The sequence below is a fragment of the Ornithorhynchus anatinus genome, chromosome 13 (assembly GCF_004115215.2).
Source record: "Ornithorhynchus anatinus isolate Pmale09 chromosome 13, mOrnAna1.pri.v4, whole genome shotgun sequence".
Classification (NCBI taxonomy): domain Eukaryota; kingdom Metazoa; phylum Chordata; class Mammalia; order Monotremata; family Ornithorhynchidae; genus Ornithorhynchus; species Ornithorhynchus anatinus.
Window position 1 is genome coordinate 23,982,905 of NC_041740.1, and position 17,492 is coordinate 24,000,396.

The 17,492-nt window shown below is 43.0% G+C and overlaps 1 protein-coding gene and 1 non-coding gene across 3 annotated transcripts in view; one reads left to right on the top strand and one right to left on the bottom strand.

The window, feature by feature from the left end:
* PRKAR2B (protein kinase cAMP-dependent type II regulatory subunit beta) overlaps positions 1-17,492 on the bottom strand; it is an 88,977-nt gene that overhangs the window by 54,281 nt on the left and 17,204 nt on the right. For both annotated transcript variants that reach the window (XM_039913931.1, XM_029078445.2), the window contains exon 2: positions 13,397-13,432. In XM_039913931.1, coding sequence (XP_039769865.1) covers positions 13,397-13,432 — 36 coding nt within the window. The remainder of the gene's footprint in view (positions 1-13,396; positions 13,433-17,492) is intronic.
* LOC114816283 lies at positions 1,668-1,805 on the top strand. Its single transcript, XR_003764048.1, has one exon. It is a non-coding gene; the product is annotated as a small nucleolar RNA SNORA7 (small nucleolar RNA).

Genomic DNA, 17,492 nt, shown 5'->3' on the forward strand with positions numbered 1-17,492 from the left:
TTTTAGATAATGTGCATCCGTCGAGAAAATCTATTCCAATGCTGTGGGCCCAGAGCAAAACCATGGCTTACCTATGCATTATGGCGTCTTACTGATGCCCAAAGATCAGGAGATGCAATTCTACAAATGTCATAATTTTAATCAATTGTTAGTTCTAGACTTTTTTCTCAACACTCTTAGCCTTCGACACTTTGGAATAATAGGAACCGTTTGGCAAGCTTCAGGGAAAACTGTGGTAAAAGCGCTTGAGAAGAGAAATGATGTCACCATTTTCATGAGTTTTTCCCCACAGAAGCAGTGTGGTTTGGTGGATAGAGCATGGGCCTGGGAATCAGAAGGATCTGGGTTCTAATCTTGATGGCTCCTCCACCTGTCTGCTGTGGGACCTTGAACAAGTCACCTCACCTCTCTGGGCCTCTGTTACTTCATGTGTAAAATGGGGATTAAGACTGTAAACCCCATTGTGGGACAAGGACTATGTATCTACCCCAGGGCTGAGAACAGTGAATGACACATAGTAAGCACTTAACAAGTGCTATTTATCATTATTACTATTATTAATGAGAACTTCACAAAGCCACAAAGAACTTAACTTCATCTTTCAGAGCAAAAAATCAGTGTGGCAATCCCTTGTGTTTCAGACCTCGCTAAATGTTTTAGGGCTAATCTTTATGAAAGTCTCCTCAATCCTGAAGATCCTTTAGTGTTTGCTCATCTGACCCTGCATCAGAGAGAAACTCCTTACCCTCGGCTTTAAGGCATTCAATCAGCTCACCCCCGACAATCTTCCCTCGCTCATTTCCCACTTCAACCCAATCTGCACCCTTCACTTCTCCAAACCAACCTACTTACTGTACCTCGATCTCGTCTATCTTGCCGCCAACCCCTTGCCCATAGATTGTGAGCCGTCTAGGCTGTGAGCCCGTTGTGGGCAGGGATTGACTCTATTGCTGTATTCTGCTTTCCCAAGTGCTTAGTACAGTGCTCTGCACACAGCAAGCGCTCAATAAATATGACTGAATGACTCTCTGCCACCTGGAACTCCCTGCCCTTCCATAAAAAGCAGCAGCGTGCAGCAGCGTGGAGAAGCAGCGTGGCTCAGTGGAAAGAGCACGGGCTTTGGAGTCAGGGCTCATGAGTTCGAATCCCAGCTCTGCCACTTGTCGGCTGTGTGACTGGGGGCAAGTCACTTAACTTCTCTGTGCCTCAGTTCCCTCATCTGTAAAATGGGGATTAAGACTGTGAACCCCACGTGGGACAACCTGATTCCCCTGTGTCTACCCCAGCGCTTAGAACAGTGCTCGGCGCATAGTAAGCGCTTAACAAATACCAACATTATTATTATTATAAAAAAAAGTCCACGGGAGGCAGAAGGACCTGGGTTCCACTCTTGGCTCTGCCACTTGCCCGCCATGTGATCTTGGGCAAGTCATCTAACGTCTCTGTGCCTCAATTTCCTCATCTGTAAAAATGAGGATTAAGACTGTGAGCCTCATGTGGGATAGGGACCGTGTCTAACTTGATTAGCTTGTTTCTACCCCAGCATTTAGTTCAGTGTCTGGCACCTAGTACGCTCTTAACAAATACCATAATTACTAATTTAACAAATACCATTAAAACAAACAAAAAATCTGTGCCTTTTCTTTTGTTTTCAGTACCTTACTGGACTTCTCTCAGGATCGCACCTCGTGAGTTTCCAGTATTCTACCAGTGTCGGGTATGGGAGGGAGAGTCAAGCAGAGGCCGACCCATTCCATTCCTAGCTTGGGGAGTGGCTAGGGAGGGGAAGGCAATCTGCTACAAGTCAAAACTCACCCGTGCTGGCAGCAGCAGCATGGGAGAGAGTCGAGGGTGGAGACTCAAGTTATACTGCACGGAGGAAGGCGATGGTAAACCACTTGTGTATTTTGACCAAGAAAACTCTATGGATCCACTACCAGAACAACTGCAGATGGAGGTGGGGCGTTCTGAGATAGATGTGTCTTTGGAGTCGCTGTGTGTCAGAGACGACTCAACAGTGTAAATCGAGTCCATTCTGAAGGACGCCTAGCATTTATCATGACTTCTGTGATGCCACGGCACGCTGGATCAGTGCTTTGAAGGATTGGTGAATAATGAGTCCCAAAACTCTTTCAACAATTGTCACCGAGAGCTCAGGGCCCTTCCTCCTGCACTTGCCACTTGGATTATTTTTCCCTATTATTTTTAGCTTGCCTTTGCTCACCCTAATGCTCATTTGCCATTTTTTCTGGCCCACTCACTTGGTTTTACCTGGCTAGACTGCAGTTTGTCGCCATCTGCATGGCACTTTGTCACCTGGAAGAGGTTAATGTCACCTGTTAAATGGGCCATTTCCCTACGCTCTCTTTTCCAGATCATTTATGAATGTGTTTAACAAAACCAGTCCTGGCATTATGGAGGGGTCAGTCTATCTTCTCCATCTCCAAAAAGTGGCTTCAGGAAGACATTTTCCAAACTTTTAGCCACATTCCCTAAAATTCCATAAACCTTTCGGTTTTTGACACTTTCAGGTGAAATCTTGTCAAAGGCCTTTGAAAACTTTAAGGCCCTATCCACTGGTTCACCTCTACCCAGGGTTTACTGCCCTTAAAGATTTACTGAAGCCTGTTCATATAATCATATCACCTAGTAGCCGGGAATCTTTCCCATTGTTTTAGTGTCTTCTCCTTGTTTCTCTCCAGAGCAAAAGATTCTGTTTTTTATGGTATTTGTTAAGCGCCAAACACTGTCCTAAGCGCTGGGGTAGATACAAAGTAATCAAGTTGGACGCAGTCCATGTCCCACATGGGGCTCACAGTCTTAATCCTCATTTTACAGATGAGGTAACTGAGGCACATGGAAGCGAAGTAAGTTGCCCAAGGTCACACAGCAGACAAGTGATGGAGCGGGGATTAGAACCCAGACACTTCTGACTCCCAGACCCATGCTCTATCCATTAGGCAACACTTTCTCACGCTGCTTCCTCCTTGAGGGCAGGGAACATGTCTAACAACTCTAATGCACTGTACTTTTTCAAGTGCTTAGTACAGACCACTGCATACAGCAAGGGCACAATAAATACCATTAACTGATTGCAAAACTGACCTTTGAGACCCACATTTTGTGGACGAAATGCCTCTCCAAAAGAAGGCACACCCAAAATTTGTCTTTTTGGGTTATTTTTCATCAGATGACCGTGTACTCATTCTTCACAAACCACCAGTAACTAAGGGTTTTGATAAATTTTATAAAAAGGATTTAAGGTCACTACCCTGGAGAAGGAGATCACTGTGTAACAGAGTGATTAATGTCCATTTTGTACAAGTGGTTTGGATGCAATTTTGATTTGGTTTTAGCAAAGAATCTATTTTCCAGTGAAAGGTTTACTGGGAGCTCTTCAGCAGAGAACACAATTAAACCTATTCTCTTTACCAGCTACATTTTCTACCATTAGCATCTCTAGGGAAATGTATTCTCTGAGAACTGAATGCAGAATAGCTGAGAACAATCTTTTAAACTACTAAAGTAGAATTTGCCCAATTGTGTGATTACAATAGGAATGCTAAGAATGAACGATATGATCGATGCCACGTATTAGGGAAGAGGAAAGGATTGCTTTTTTTAATGAGAATTCTCTGATGATGTAATCACAGACATTATTACCTCATGTTCACTTTCCCACTGTCATGTGCTTTACTTGGGCACTTAGAGGAGTTGGAACTATAAATACTGGAGCAGAGAGAGACACTCAAAGGCTTAAAAAATTATCCTAGCCCCTCAAAGTATCCTAATAAGGATTTCTTTAAAGCTCATCAACTTGGAGAGCAGAGGAAGAGGCAAAGAAGCATTCTCTAGAGCGTTAAAATAAGCTTCGAATTTTCAGCGAGATTGGGTACCTATAGTTTCTGCTGAGAATTAACTTAACTGAGAAACGCATTTGATCTGGACTTTGCAATGTGTTAGAATATTGAAACAATGCAAAAGGATGCTGACATTGATAATGAAAACAAACTGAAGGGCTATTTGCCACAAAACTGCCTAAATGAAAATATGCATATTTAAAAATGTTTCTGTCTTCAGATTTCAGAAATAACTCCTAAATAAAATGTCTTTCAAATTGGAACATTATGCTAATATTGTAACCGAGCATGTGACTGATAGGGTCAATCAATGGTATCTGTTGAGCGCTTACTGTGTGCACAGCACTGTACAAGAGACCTTCACAACTAACAATCTCAATTTTTTAATGGTATTTAGGGACTGTGTCCAATCTGATTACCTTGTATCCACATCAGCGCTTAGTACAGTGCCTGGCTTTAGAGTAAGTGCTTAATAAATACCATCATTATTACTATTATTATTAAGTTGATATTGCTGTACTAAGACTAGATTACGGAAGGACACCTCCCACAGATGTCAATTACACTTTCTACAATCAATCAAGCCACCAATCAATGGCATTTATTGAGTGCTTACTAGGTGCAAAGCACTACACTGAGCATGTGGGAGAGTACAGAGTTGGCAGATATGTCCCCTGCCCACAATGAGCTTAAAGAGAGGCCTTCCATCTTCCCAACGACGGCTACCGATGGTTGGATTTGCCAGTGATCAATCTGGGTCTTCTAAATCTGCCCAGGAGACATGAGTATATGGCCATGCCTGAAGGGATAACATTGAACTACCGGGATTAAACCCTCATTTTTTCTCCACACTGGCCAAAAGAGTTTTGGTAAAGTGTTTTGAGGCCAGGATGTCATGTGTTGTATCTATTTGAGGGGTGACTTCAAAGCAAAATAGAGCAGTTGTACTTCCACCTCAGCGTGATCTAGTGGAAAGAGCAGGGGCCTGGGAGTTAGACCAACTGGGTTCTCATCCTGGCTCTGCCACTTGTCTGCTGGGTGACCTTGGGCAAGTCACATCACTTCTCTGGGCCTCAGTTGCCTCATCTGCAAAATGGGGATTCAATATCTGTTCTCCCTCCTATTTAGAGTGTGAGTCCCATGTGGGACCTGATTATCTTATATCTACCTCAGCACTTACTGTAGTGCTTAGCTCACAGTATGTGCTTAACAAATACCACAGTTACTATAATAATAATAATAATTGTGGTATTTAAGTCCTTACTATGTGCCAGCCACTGTACTAAGCACTAGGGTAGATACGAGGTAATTGAGTTGGACACAGTCCCTGTCCCACATAGGGCTCACAGTCTTAATCCCCATTTTACAGATGAGGTCACTGAGGCACAGAGAAGTTAAGTGACTCACCCAAAGTCTAACTTCAGACAAGTGGCAGAGCTGAGATTAGAACGCAGGTCCTTCTGACACCCAGGCCCGTGCTCTATCCACTACACCACACTGCTTTCGCATCACCCTGACTCGCTCCCTTCATTCATCCCCCTCCCAACTCCACAGCGCTTATGCACATATCTGTAATCTACTTATTATTAATGGTCTGTCTCCTCCTCTAAATGGTAAGCTCATGGTGAGCAGGGAATGTGTCTATTATAGTTTTACATTGTACTCTCCCAAGCGCATACTACAGTGCACTGCACACAGTAAGCACTCAATAATTACAATTAACTGACTGACTGACCTGGCCAATAAATAAATAAAGCATTCAATAAATCCTATTGATTGATTGATGGTGGTTAAAGGATGGAATTGACAAATCACCACTCCCTTAATAGCAATGACAGTAATAATAATTGCAGTATTTGTTAAGCACTTACTACGTGCCAAACACTGTACTAAGCACTGGGGTAGATCTAGAGTAATCAGATCAGACACGGTCCCTGTCTCATATGGGGCTCACAGTCCAAGTAGGAGGGAGAGCGGGGACTGAATCCCCATTTTACAGATGAGAAAATAAGGCAGAGAGAAGTTCAGTGACCTGCCTAGAAGCTTTTCACTTCTTCGATTCCTTGTCATCTACTTCAGGGGATTCATTCAGTCATTCATTCAATTCTATTTATTGAGTGCTTACTGTGATCAAAGCACTGTACTAAGCATTTGGGAGATTACAATATAACAATAAGCTGACACAATGCTTGGCAACAACGAGCTCATAGTTTTTTTATGAATTTTTTTTATGAAAGAGAGCTCGTGATGGGCAGGGAATGCGCTCATCAACTCTGTACTCTCCCAAACAGTGCTCTGCACACAGTAAGCGCTCAACAAGAACAACTGACTGCCTGAAATGGAAAATGCCATTCAGATGAAAGCCCATTTATGTGTTATTTAAAGAAGTAGGCTTCTTGCCTTTTTATCCCAATAACTGTGATCCATCGGTTTTCCAGTTGCTGCCTTTCTGAGCTAAATCCAGGTCCCAGGAAGCCACCGACAACAGGGGAAGGGTGTGGCTAAAGCATGATTTAGGAAAACAAGATAGATTAATGCTAAATGGAGACTGAAAACAAAATGGAGTAAGGCTGGTAAAGAGTTGGTTGCCACGCAAGAGAGTAGTTAGACATGTTCCCTGCCCAGACTAGAGATGCAAGGATCTGGATTTCCTAAAGAAAATTTACCTCAGAGAGATGGGATTTTTGGGGGGGGGGGCTCAAAGCAAGGAACTATGTATGCATTGTTTTCTAATCCCAGTTTCATCACTCATCTGCTGTGTGACCATGACTGAGTCACTTAACTTCTCTGTGCCTCAGTTACCTTATCGGTAAAATGGAGATTAAGACCGTGAGCTTCTTGTGGAATACGGACTGTATCCAACCTGGTTAACTTGTATCTACCCCCGTGCTTAGTACAGTGCCTGGAACATAGTAAGCACTTTATACATACCATTAAAAAATAAAAGAACAGTCACCATTAAATCAATTTACTCAGTAAATTTACTTAGCGTGATTATCTTAAGTATCCAATATTTGTTAAAGCCTAATGCTTTATATACACACAGAAGCATAAAAATCCAAGAGCAAGTAATTGCTGACATTCTCTTTACCCCCATGCCTAGAAGTGTGGTAGAAAATTGTACTGATTTGCACGATTGCCTAATAATAAATGCCTCATGCTGCTACCGGCAAAGCCTTCAACAATTAGCTCCTAACTGGGCCATTTCTATCTCAGTGAAGCACAACAAACTGAGCCCTTGTGACCAGGATGCTTACAGAAACGCACAAACAATAATAGGCCGGGTCATCAGTGCTGGGTCCTTGGTGAAAACTTTTGATTTATCTTAGAAAAATGACTAGAATGTACATGGGGAATTCCTCTAGACTGTATGCTCGTTGTGGGCGGGGAATACATCTGCTAACTCTGTTGTGCTCTTCCAAGCGTTTAGTACGGTGCTCTGCACATAGTAAGCGCTCAATAAATACCATCGATTGATCAATTTAGTATAAACCTTAAAATAAAGGGGACAAAAAGTAGTTTATCAGCTTTCTATTCACCTCTACCTCCTTTTTGTTTTCCATTATGTAAAATTAAAGCTCAGCAGTAACCAATGTGGACAATTTATTTCCCCTTTAGCAATAACTGAGGACTGTTATAAGTGTATGGCATTTTTGCATTTACTGCTACTGCCTGGACCCAGTGGTCTAGGCTGGCGTGGCCGGCCCCAGCCCATCTTCCTGATTGTCACCATTTCCTTGGGTGGTTCTAACCTATCCCAACTTCTCCACGTAGTGTGCCCTGGCTCAATCCCCGTCCCCCAACCCCGTAGCCTAGTGAATAGAGCCCGGGCCTGGGAGTCAGAGGACCTGGGGTCTAATCCCAGCTGTGCCATTTGTCTGCTGTATGACCTTGGGTGAGTCATTTTAACTTTTCTGTACCTCAGTTAACTCATCGTTAAAGTGAGATTAAGACTGTGATCCCCACATGGGACGTGAACTGTGCCCAAACTAATTAACTTGTATCTATCCCAGTGACTGGTATATAGTAATAAGGGCTTTAAAAATACCATTAAAAAAACTAAACCAAACAAAAAATGTCCATTCCTGTCCCACCTCCTCTCATTCCACTACCCTGTCAAGCCTCCTTAACATCTGTAGTGTAACTCTAAATAATAATCCCACTCAAATGTATAAAATGTGTCCAGATTCTTCTCTAAACTCCGTGTTTCAGTGCTTTTGGGTCAAAGATTACAGTGCCACAAGGTCCTACAAATATGAGGCCATCAGAGGAACACGGTAGGGTATCACAGCTAAGACAGTTTGCCAACCATCCCTGGAAAGTTCAGAGAATGAATGCTCAGCTTACTTAGAGAAGTAACAGCTTTCACTGCATCACCCCCATTCTTACACATCATTTTCTGTTCAGAGAATCCTTCGATGGCCTCATCTCAATTGTTTTATGGACATTTACAAGCAATCAATCGATCTATGGAATTTATTGAGTGCTGGCTGTGTGCAGAGAAATCATAAACAAATAATTACTAATTAATTACTAATTTCAACTCCTTTGGAGATGATCGACTATGTTGTAAAGACTTTCCACTGCAAAATCAGCATATAGTTATTTTCTTCTGGAGTAATAATTCTCCTTCCCCAATCCACAATTTGTCTACTTTAAAATTTTCTCCTCCAAACTCTCTCCCCTCCAACCTGACACATCGGTCTGCCTCCTCCACCACACCGGATTGTACTCTGTGTGTGTATATGTGTGGCTATGTGTGTGTACACTTTACCACAGTTATGCGTTGGTGTTGCTCTAGGTGTCTCTGACTAGTGTGTCACAACAGTGCAAAGCAAAACCAGTAGTCATCAATCCCAAGAATTTAATTTTTAATAAAATGATTTATTCTTAAAGTGCAAACAAACACTGAGCGAGTTTTAATACACCTGCAGCCTGCAGAAGGACTCAGAAGCGAAGGGAAGCAGCATGGCTTAGTGGAAAGAGCCCGGGCTCGGGAGTCAGAGGTCGCGGGTTCTAATCCCAGCTCCGCCGCTTGTCGGCTGGGTGACCTTGGGCAAGTCATTTCACTTCCATGTGCCTCAGTTACCTCATCTTGTAAAATGGGGATTAAGACCCTGAGCCCCAGGTGGGACAACTTGATAACCTTATCCCATTGCTCAGAACAGTGCTTGGCACATAGTAAGCACTTAACAAATACCATTATCAAGATAGATTACGTCATGTGGAATGCCACTGAATCTAAATTTTAGTTTCATTCCCAAATCAATCAGTGGTATTTACTGAGGGCTTAGATTGTGCAGAGTAATGCATGACGCTCTCGTACTAACTGCACAGAGTTGGCAGACTACAAGCTTAGGGTCTACAGGGGATGGACGGACATTAAACAACTAGATAAATTATAGATACATACAAAGGTTCTGTGGGGCTGAGAGTGAGGTGATTATCAAGTGCTTCAAGGGTATAGATCCAAAACCACAGGCAATGCGGAAGGTGGAGAGAATAGCTGCAAAGAGGGCTTAACTAGGAAAGGCCTCTTGACGGAGATGTGATTTTACGCAGTCCCTGTCTCACGTGGGGCTCACAGTCTCAATCCCCATTTTCCAGATGAGGTAACTGAGGCCCAGAGAAGTGAAGTGACTGGCCCACAAAGCAGACATTGATTATTATAAGAAATACACATGACGGGATAAAAATTTATTTAAAAGTTCTCATTAGAGGCAGATTTTCACAACATGAAATAGATTTCCCTAATTATTATCTATTGCACTTTATGAAAACATGCCTAAAGTTTTTTTAATTAAGATCCCCTAAAACAGATCATCCCAGTTCACAGGCACAGAATTGTTTGCCTAGGTTTCCGGAAGATGTTATTGTCTTCCTTTTTCTATTTTTAAAACACATGAAAATACGAAGATACGAAGCAAAAGAAATCGAGGTAGCTCTTGGTTCATTTATATGTCTGGTTTAAATTATCTAGGAACAAGAGCTAGAGCAAGGGAGAAAAGACAGAACAGGTGAGTGTTCTCTTGAAATTTCGAGAGGAGGGGATATTTTAACTGTAGCATTAATTTACATTGGACAAATCCTAAAAGCGTTACCCCTTTTTGAATGGCATTTGTTACTTACTATGTGCCAGGCATTGTACTAAGCTGGGGTAGGCACAAGGTAACCATGTATGGGGACTCACAGTTTTCATCCCCATTTCTTAGATGAGGTAACTGAGGCCCAGAGAAGTTAAGTGACTTGCCCCAAGTCTCACAGCAGACAAGTGACAGAGCTGAATCCCAGGCCTGTGTTCTTTCCACTAGGCCACAGTGCTTCTCAGTATCCTTTCACTTAGATTTGTGCCCTTTATGCACCCCACCCTAGACTGTACGCTCCTTGTGGGCAGGGAGCACGTCTGCCGACCCTGAAATAATGTACTCACCCAAGCACTTAATACAATGCTATGCACTTAGTTAACCCCTCAATGAATATGATGGATTGACAGCAAAGTGATGTAGTTTGCTCCCATTTTCCCAACAATTTAGTTAGGCAATTAAAGGGTCTGAGCCTCCCTGCCAAAAATGTCATTATTGTAATTATAATTATGGTACCTGTTAAGTACTTACTATGTGCCAAGCACTGTTCTAAGAGCTATACAAGGTAAGCAGGTTGGACACGGTCCCTGTCGCTCATAGGGCTCACACACTCAATCCCCATTTTACAGATGAGGTAACTGAGGCCCAGAGAAGTGAAGCGACTTGCCCAAGGTCACACAGCAGAAACGTGGCGGAGCTGGGATTAGAACCCATGACCTTCTGACTCTCTACCCACTAAGTCACGCTGCTTTCATAAAAGCGTACATGACTGGGACCCATATCATAGCTGCAGTTTTAATTACTTAAACCAGAGGGATTAAGTTTTCTTGGAAAGTATCGGCCTGATTTTTGGGGAAGGAGTCATTCTATCTACCTTGGATCTACCCCAGTGCTTAGAACAGTACTTGGCACATAATAAACACTTAAATATCATAATTGTTATTTTATCAATCAGTCAATGGTATTTACTGAGCGCTTACTGTGTGCAGAGCACCCTATTAAGTACTTGAGAGAGGACAATACAAGAGAGTTGACAGACATGTCCCCTGCCCACAACAAGCTTACAGTCTAGAGGGGGAGACAGGCATTAATATAAATATTTATGTACATAAATGAGGGGCTGAGGGTGGGATAAATATCAATGCCCAAAGGTCACCGGTCCAAGGGCAAGTATTTATTCATAGACCCAATTACTCAATGTGTCTTGCTCTCATCTCTCAATCAATTGATGGTATTTATTGAGCGCTTACTATGCGCAGAGCATTGTCTCGCACGCGTCCTAACTCTTGCCCCTGCCCTCCCTCCTGCCTTCAAATCCGACAGACCACTAATCTCCCCATCTTCAAAGAGCTTCTGAAATCCCACCCGGCCGGGGAGATCTTCCCCAGTCGATTTCTAATCTTCCTCTATATTCCTCAACGGCCAATTCTGCATGTCTGCACCATCCAAACATTTAATAACTCACAACTCCCTACAGCACTTAAGTACGTATCTCAATTCTCCAATACTTTCTCCTGCCTGTAATTTCTTTTAGTATTTGTCTCCCTTGCTAGATTGTACATCCCTTTAGGGCAGGCATTATGAGTATTAATTCAATGGTAATGACCTCCTTCTTACCAAATTAAATGGACTCTACTACGTCTTGATCCTCCCAGACCTCTGCCTCCGAGACTCTGATCTACCCATTCTCCCGGAAACGCTATCTAACCTCGGTTTCGCTGACACTGTCCTCTCCTGGTTCTCTTCCTAGCTCTCTGGCCGTTCCTTCTCAGTCTCTTTCACCGGCTCCTCCTCTGCCTCTCACCTCCTAACAGTGTCCCTCGAGACTCAGTTCTAGGTGTATACGCCAAGTCCCTAAGAGAACTCATTCATTCCCAGATCTTCAACTACCATTTCTACGTTGATGGATTTTCAAATCCATCTCCCCAGCCCCGACCTCTTTCCCTCTCAGGCTCAAATTTCCTCCTGCCTTCAGGACATCTCTACTTGGATATCCCGATGACACCTCAAACATGTCCAAAACGGAACTCCTCATCTTGTCACCCAAACCCTCCCCATCTCACAAGCCTGTAACCTACACATTATCGTTGAATTTTCTCTCTCATTCATTCTGCCACCAAATCCTGTCGGTTCCACCTTCACATCTCTAGAATCCTCCTCTTCCTCTCCATCCACACTGCTACCATGTCGATCCAAGCCCTTGTCATTATTCCACCTCGACTTCTGCATCAACCTCTTTACTTATCTCCCCGCCTCCAGCCTCTCTCTACTCAAGTCCCCACTTCACTCCGCTGCCCCGATCAGGTTTCTAAGAAATCACTCTATGTACGTATCCCCATTCCTCAAAAATCTCCATCTATCACCATATCACCTGCCGTGTGACCTTGGGTGAGTCTGGGAAAGTATGCCATTTAACTTCTCTATGCCTCAGTTTCCTCATCTGTAAAAGGGGGACTAAAGACCTTCACTCATTAAATCATATTTATTGAGCGCTTACTGTGTGCAGAGCACTGTTCTAAGCGCTAAATAATGATGGTATTTGTTAAGCACTTACTTAACAGGGGGCTCACAGTCTTAATCCTCATTTTACAGATGAGGTAACTGAGGCACAGAGAAGTGAAGTGACTTGCCCGAAGTCACACAGCTGATCAGTGGCAGAGCCGAGATTAGAACCCATGACCTCTGACTCTCAAACCCGTGCTCATTCCACTAAGCCATCCTGCTACCGTGAACCCCATTAGGGACAGGAACTGTGCCAGATCAGATTGTATTGTATTCACCCCAGAATTTAGCACAGAGTCAGAGGACATGGGTGCTAATCCCGGCTCTGCCACTTGTCTGCTGGGTGACCTTGGGCAAGTCACTTCACTTCTCTGTACCTCAGTTACTCCATCTGTCGAATGGGGATGAAGACGGTGAGCCCCACGTGGGACAACCTGATTACCTCGTATCTACCCCAGTGCTTAGAGCAGTGCTTGGCACATAGTTATTATTATAACTATTACACATTATTATAGTAAGTGCTTAACTCAGTCCACAGTTCTTCTTATTAAAGAGAAAAACTGCATGGTGAATAATCCCTAGTACATTAGAATTATCCAGTTGAAAAGTGTGAGTTGCTATTGGTAAACATTGAGAGGCAACGTGGTCTAGTGGAAGGCGCATAGACCTGAGAGACAGGGGACTGGGATTCTAATCTCGCCTCCACCGCTTGTCGGTTGTTTGACCTTGAGAAAGTCACTTAACTTCTCTTGTCCTCAGTTCCCACATCTGCAAAATGGGGATTCAATCTCTGTGTTCCCTCCCACTGAGACAGTAGGCTTCAGTAGGCATCTCACATGCTGAACAAATACCCCAAGTATTATTATCATTATTATTACTACTAATAATAAACATATTCAGCAATGAAGTCACGAGAGAACAATCAAGGGGAACACAAAATGGTGAGCTTACCCGATGCCCTCCTGGTGAATCGATTTATTACTGGAGCTGAAGAAAAAAGGAAAAAACAGTAAGTTAAACACTGTACACTACAAAAGATTGTCATTTGCAATCAACTGCACTGCTCGTTTAAACTGAAGTTTAATCATTTATTCTATTAGCTGAGGAAGTTATATGCTAATTTATCCAAACATGCTTAAGAAGCTGAACCAATGTAAATGATAAGAGTATTTCAATCACATCACCAGAAACTGGCTGGGACCAAAGAATCTGTTTCTTCATACAATTAGGCTGGCATAGGTTTTGCCTGAAATTAGACTGCTCTATCCTGAGGCTATTCGTTCTTACATTGATAATAGGATTAGAAGCAAGAAAGAAAGACAGTAGGTCAAATTAAAAGCCCCCAAACGTAATCAAATGAAGTTTACAAATACTTCAGGCCAGACACGTAAGCAGGGATAGGCAGACTTCCTCCCCATCTCCAGTTTTTTATTTTTGAAGGTTGCCCTTGTCTCCTGCTCTGTGGGGGATGAAGCATCAGCAGGACCAGACTAACCCAGCAAATGCTTTGGCATTTGTTTAGTGACAAATTGTCTGTCTCCCCAGCTCTAGATTGTAAACTCATTGTGGGAGGGGAATGTGCCTATCTATTGTTGTGAGGTACTCTCCCAAGCGCTTAGTACAGTGCTCTGTACACAATAAGTGCTCAATAAATATGATCGAATGAATGAATGCCTATCTTCACTACCTATAATCATGCTGCACTTTCAGAGTCAGTCATTCAGTCAATCTTATTTATTGAGCGCTTACTGTAGGCAGAGCACTGCGCTAAGCACTTGGGAGAGTTCATTATAACAGACACATTCCCTGCCCACAATGAGCTTCATTAATCCATTCATTCAATCGTATTTAGTGAGCGCTTACTGTGTGCAGAGCACTGTAGTAAGTCCTTGGAAAGTACAATTCAGTAATAGAGAGAGACAATCCCTGCCCACACCTGGCTTATATTCTAGAAGGGGCGAGACAGTCGTCAAAACAAGTAATCAGGCATCAATATAAAGATAATTATAGATATGTACATATATGCACAAGTGTTGTGGGGCGGGGAGAGGGGGGTAGAGCAAAGGGAGAGAGTCGGGGCGGCGCATCATATAAAGATAATTATAGATATGTACATATATGCACAAGTGTTGTGGGGCGGGGAGAGGGGGGTAGAGCAAAGGGAGAGAGTCGGGGCGGCGCAGAGGGGAGGGGGAACTGAGGAAAAGGGGGCTTAGTCTGGGAAGGCCTCTTGGAGGAGGTGAGACTTCAGTAGGGCTTTGGTGGGGGGGGGGAAGTGTGATTGGCAGATTTGAGAAGGGAGGGTGTTCCAGGCCAGAAGTAGGACGTGGGCCAAGGGTCGATGGCGGGACAGGCGAGAACGAGGCCCCGTGAGGCAGAGGAGCAGAGTGTGCGGGCTGGGATAAAGAAGGAGAGAAAGGCGGTGAGGAAAGAAGGAGCAAGATGATGGAGAGCTCTGAAGGCAATAGTGAGGAGCTTCCTGTCTAGCATCATTAAATATTTGCTCATTATGGGTAAGGAATTTGTCTCCAATTCTGTTGTACTGTACTCTCCCAGGCACTTAGTTCAGTGTTCTGCACACAGTAAGCACTCAATAAATACCATCGATTGATTCATTAAAATGGAAAATTAAATAATATCTTACATCCTGGCTCTTGTCTAGAATGAATTATAGCCTGAAAAAGAACAAGCCAAGAGATACTCATTTGCACCTGCAGAGAGACACACAAATTCAGAAAAGGAATACATCTCACTTCGTAAAACAGAATTCAATGTTTTAGGGGAGTAACCTTTTCCTCTTCAACTTGACATTCTCAAAAAGTCAATTAGACTCATTCTCAGAATACCACAATAATATGATTCTGTTCATCCTAGCTAAACAAACACTAAAAAAGAAAAAAAAAGAATGTAAAGGGAAAAAAAAGAAGTTCCTAGGGGAAAAAAACATGAAAACTCAAAGTATGCATGTACTATGAAATCATTTCCAGATAAACATTAGATTCTCATCTTAGTTCCATATACAATTTCATCTAAAGATTTTAGATGCTGTTTTAAACCTCTGCCATTTTACTCCTGTTCCAGCTGATAGAGTCGGGGACGGTTTATTTTAAGAAATAACTGACAAGGGAATAGTTAAACCCAAAGAAGGCTTCCTGCTTTCTTACCGAAAGGACTAAGTGATCCATTTGACAGTAAAAAAAAAAATGAGCAGCAAAACAAAAAGATAGCGGGGCAAATTACTATGAAATTACAAATTAATTAACCATAGGCTCGCCTCAGTAGTTACAGTAAGACTATCTGCTGCATATTGCAAATGTGCTTCTGGCTGCCACAAATAAAGCTGATGTACGGTCTTTTAGGCAATCCTGCAAATAGAGAAGCAGCACAGGCCTGGGAGTCAGAGGAACTGGGTTTTAATCCCAGCTTCACCACTTGTCTGCTGGGTGACCTGTGCTTCAGTTACCTCATCTGTCTCCCCCCACAGACTGTAAGTAAGCTCACTGCAGGCAGGGAATGTGTCTCATATTGTTGTATTGTACCTTCTCAAGCACATAATATAGTGCTCTGCACATAGTAAGTGCTCAATAAATACAAGTGACTGACATTTTGAAAGCCTGAACCCACCACGGCCCCTGGCCCTTCTTGGTTCCGCAGGTCCTTTTCAACGCCGCTGTCTGGGACCCCCAAATCCACGAGCCGAAGAGAAGGGACGGGGGCCGGGGTAGGTTGGGGTTAGGGTGGCGGTGTTTCCTTCCTGGGTTCCCCCGCTTCCCCCGGCCTCTCGGAGGCTCCCCATGAGAACGGCTGAATGTGAGCCGAAGAAGCGGCTGAGTCCTTTGCATTGCCGGCTTTCCGTCTTCACCCAACCCGCTGGTGACCTAATTGCTTCAACACCATTCAAGTAAAAAATGTTCCATTCCATTCATGATTCAAAAATTGCAGTTTTAAGGGAGAAGCGGTGTGGTTTAGTGGAAAGAACACGGGCCTGGGAGCAAGAGGACTTGGGTTCTAATCCTGGCTCCACCACCTGTCTGTTGTGTGACCATGGGCAAGTCACTTCTCTGTGCCTCAGTTCCCTTATCTGTAAAATGGGAATTAAAACTATGAGCTTTATGTGGGACCAAGGACTGTGTCCAACCTCATAGTCTGGATCTATCCCCATGCTTAGAACAGAGCCACATTATAAATGTTTAAAAAGTACAATTATTTAAAAAAAGGATGACTTTCAGAATATAATACTAGGATTGTAGAACTGTGTTGATTTCTCTCCAGGAGAATGACAGACTAAACAATTTGTCTTCAAGGTCCTATTCTGAAGTTCAAGAAGACTCATCTGGACCTCTCTTCTAAATTCCCTAAATTCTTTTCTTTTCTAATCTTTTCTAAATTCTTTTCTTATTTTTTAAAAATTATTTTCTAAATTCTTTATTGAGCTACCCTTTTTTTCAAAAAAGATATTTGTTAAGCACTTACTATGGGCCAGGCACTGTACTAAACTGGACTATGTCCAATCTGATTAGTTTGTAGGTATCCCAGTCCATGTTCTATATGGGGCTCACAGTCTTCATTCCCATTTTACAGTTAAGGGAATTGAGGCCCAGATAAGTTCACAGAGCAGAGAAGTGGTGGAGCCCAGATTAGATTCCCTGTCCTTCTGCCTCCCAGGCCCTTGCTCTATCTCTTGGTCATGCTGTTTCCTAAACTGGAGGGATCTGTTCTACGTTCTTAGGTTTGTATTTTTAAAATTGAATGCCGTCAATTACTCTGGGAAAATGTAATAAAATTAGTTACAAAACCCACTGACAAACGTCTGCCAAAAGAAACCCCCTTGAAGCAATATTTAGCTCAACACAACTGTTCTGTCACACCCTTTCAGGCAAATGCTCAAATACATAAATGAACAACGGGCAATGATGTCAATATTTTCTGGCACTAAAGGTCTATTGCTGTGCAAATACACCAGGCCTCTGGTTTTCTACTACATAAACAACACACTTCTCAAGAAAGTGCAAGCCCAAATATGATAATGTCATTGGGATTTACAAAG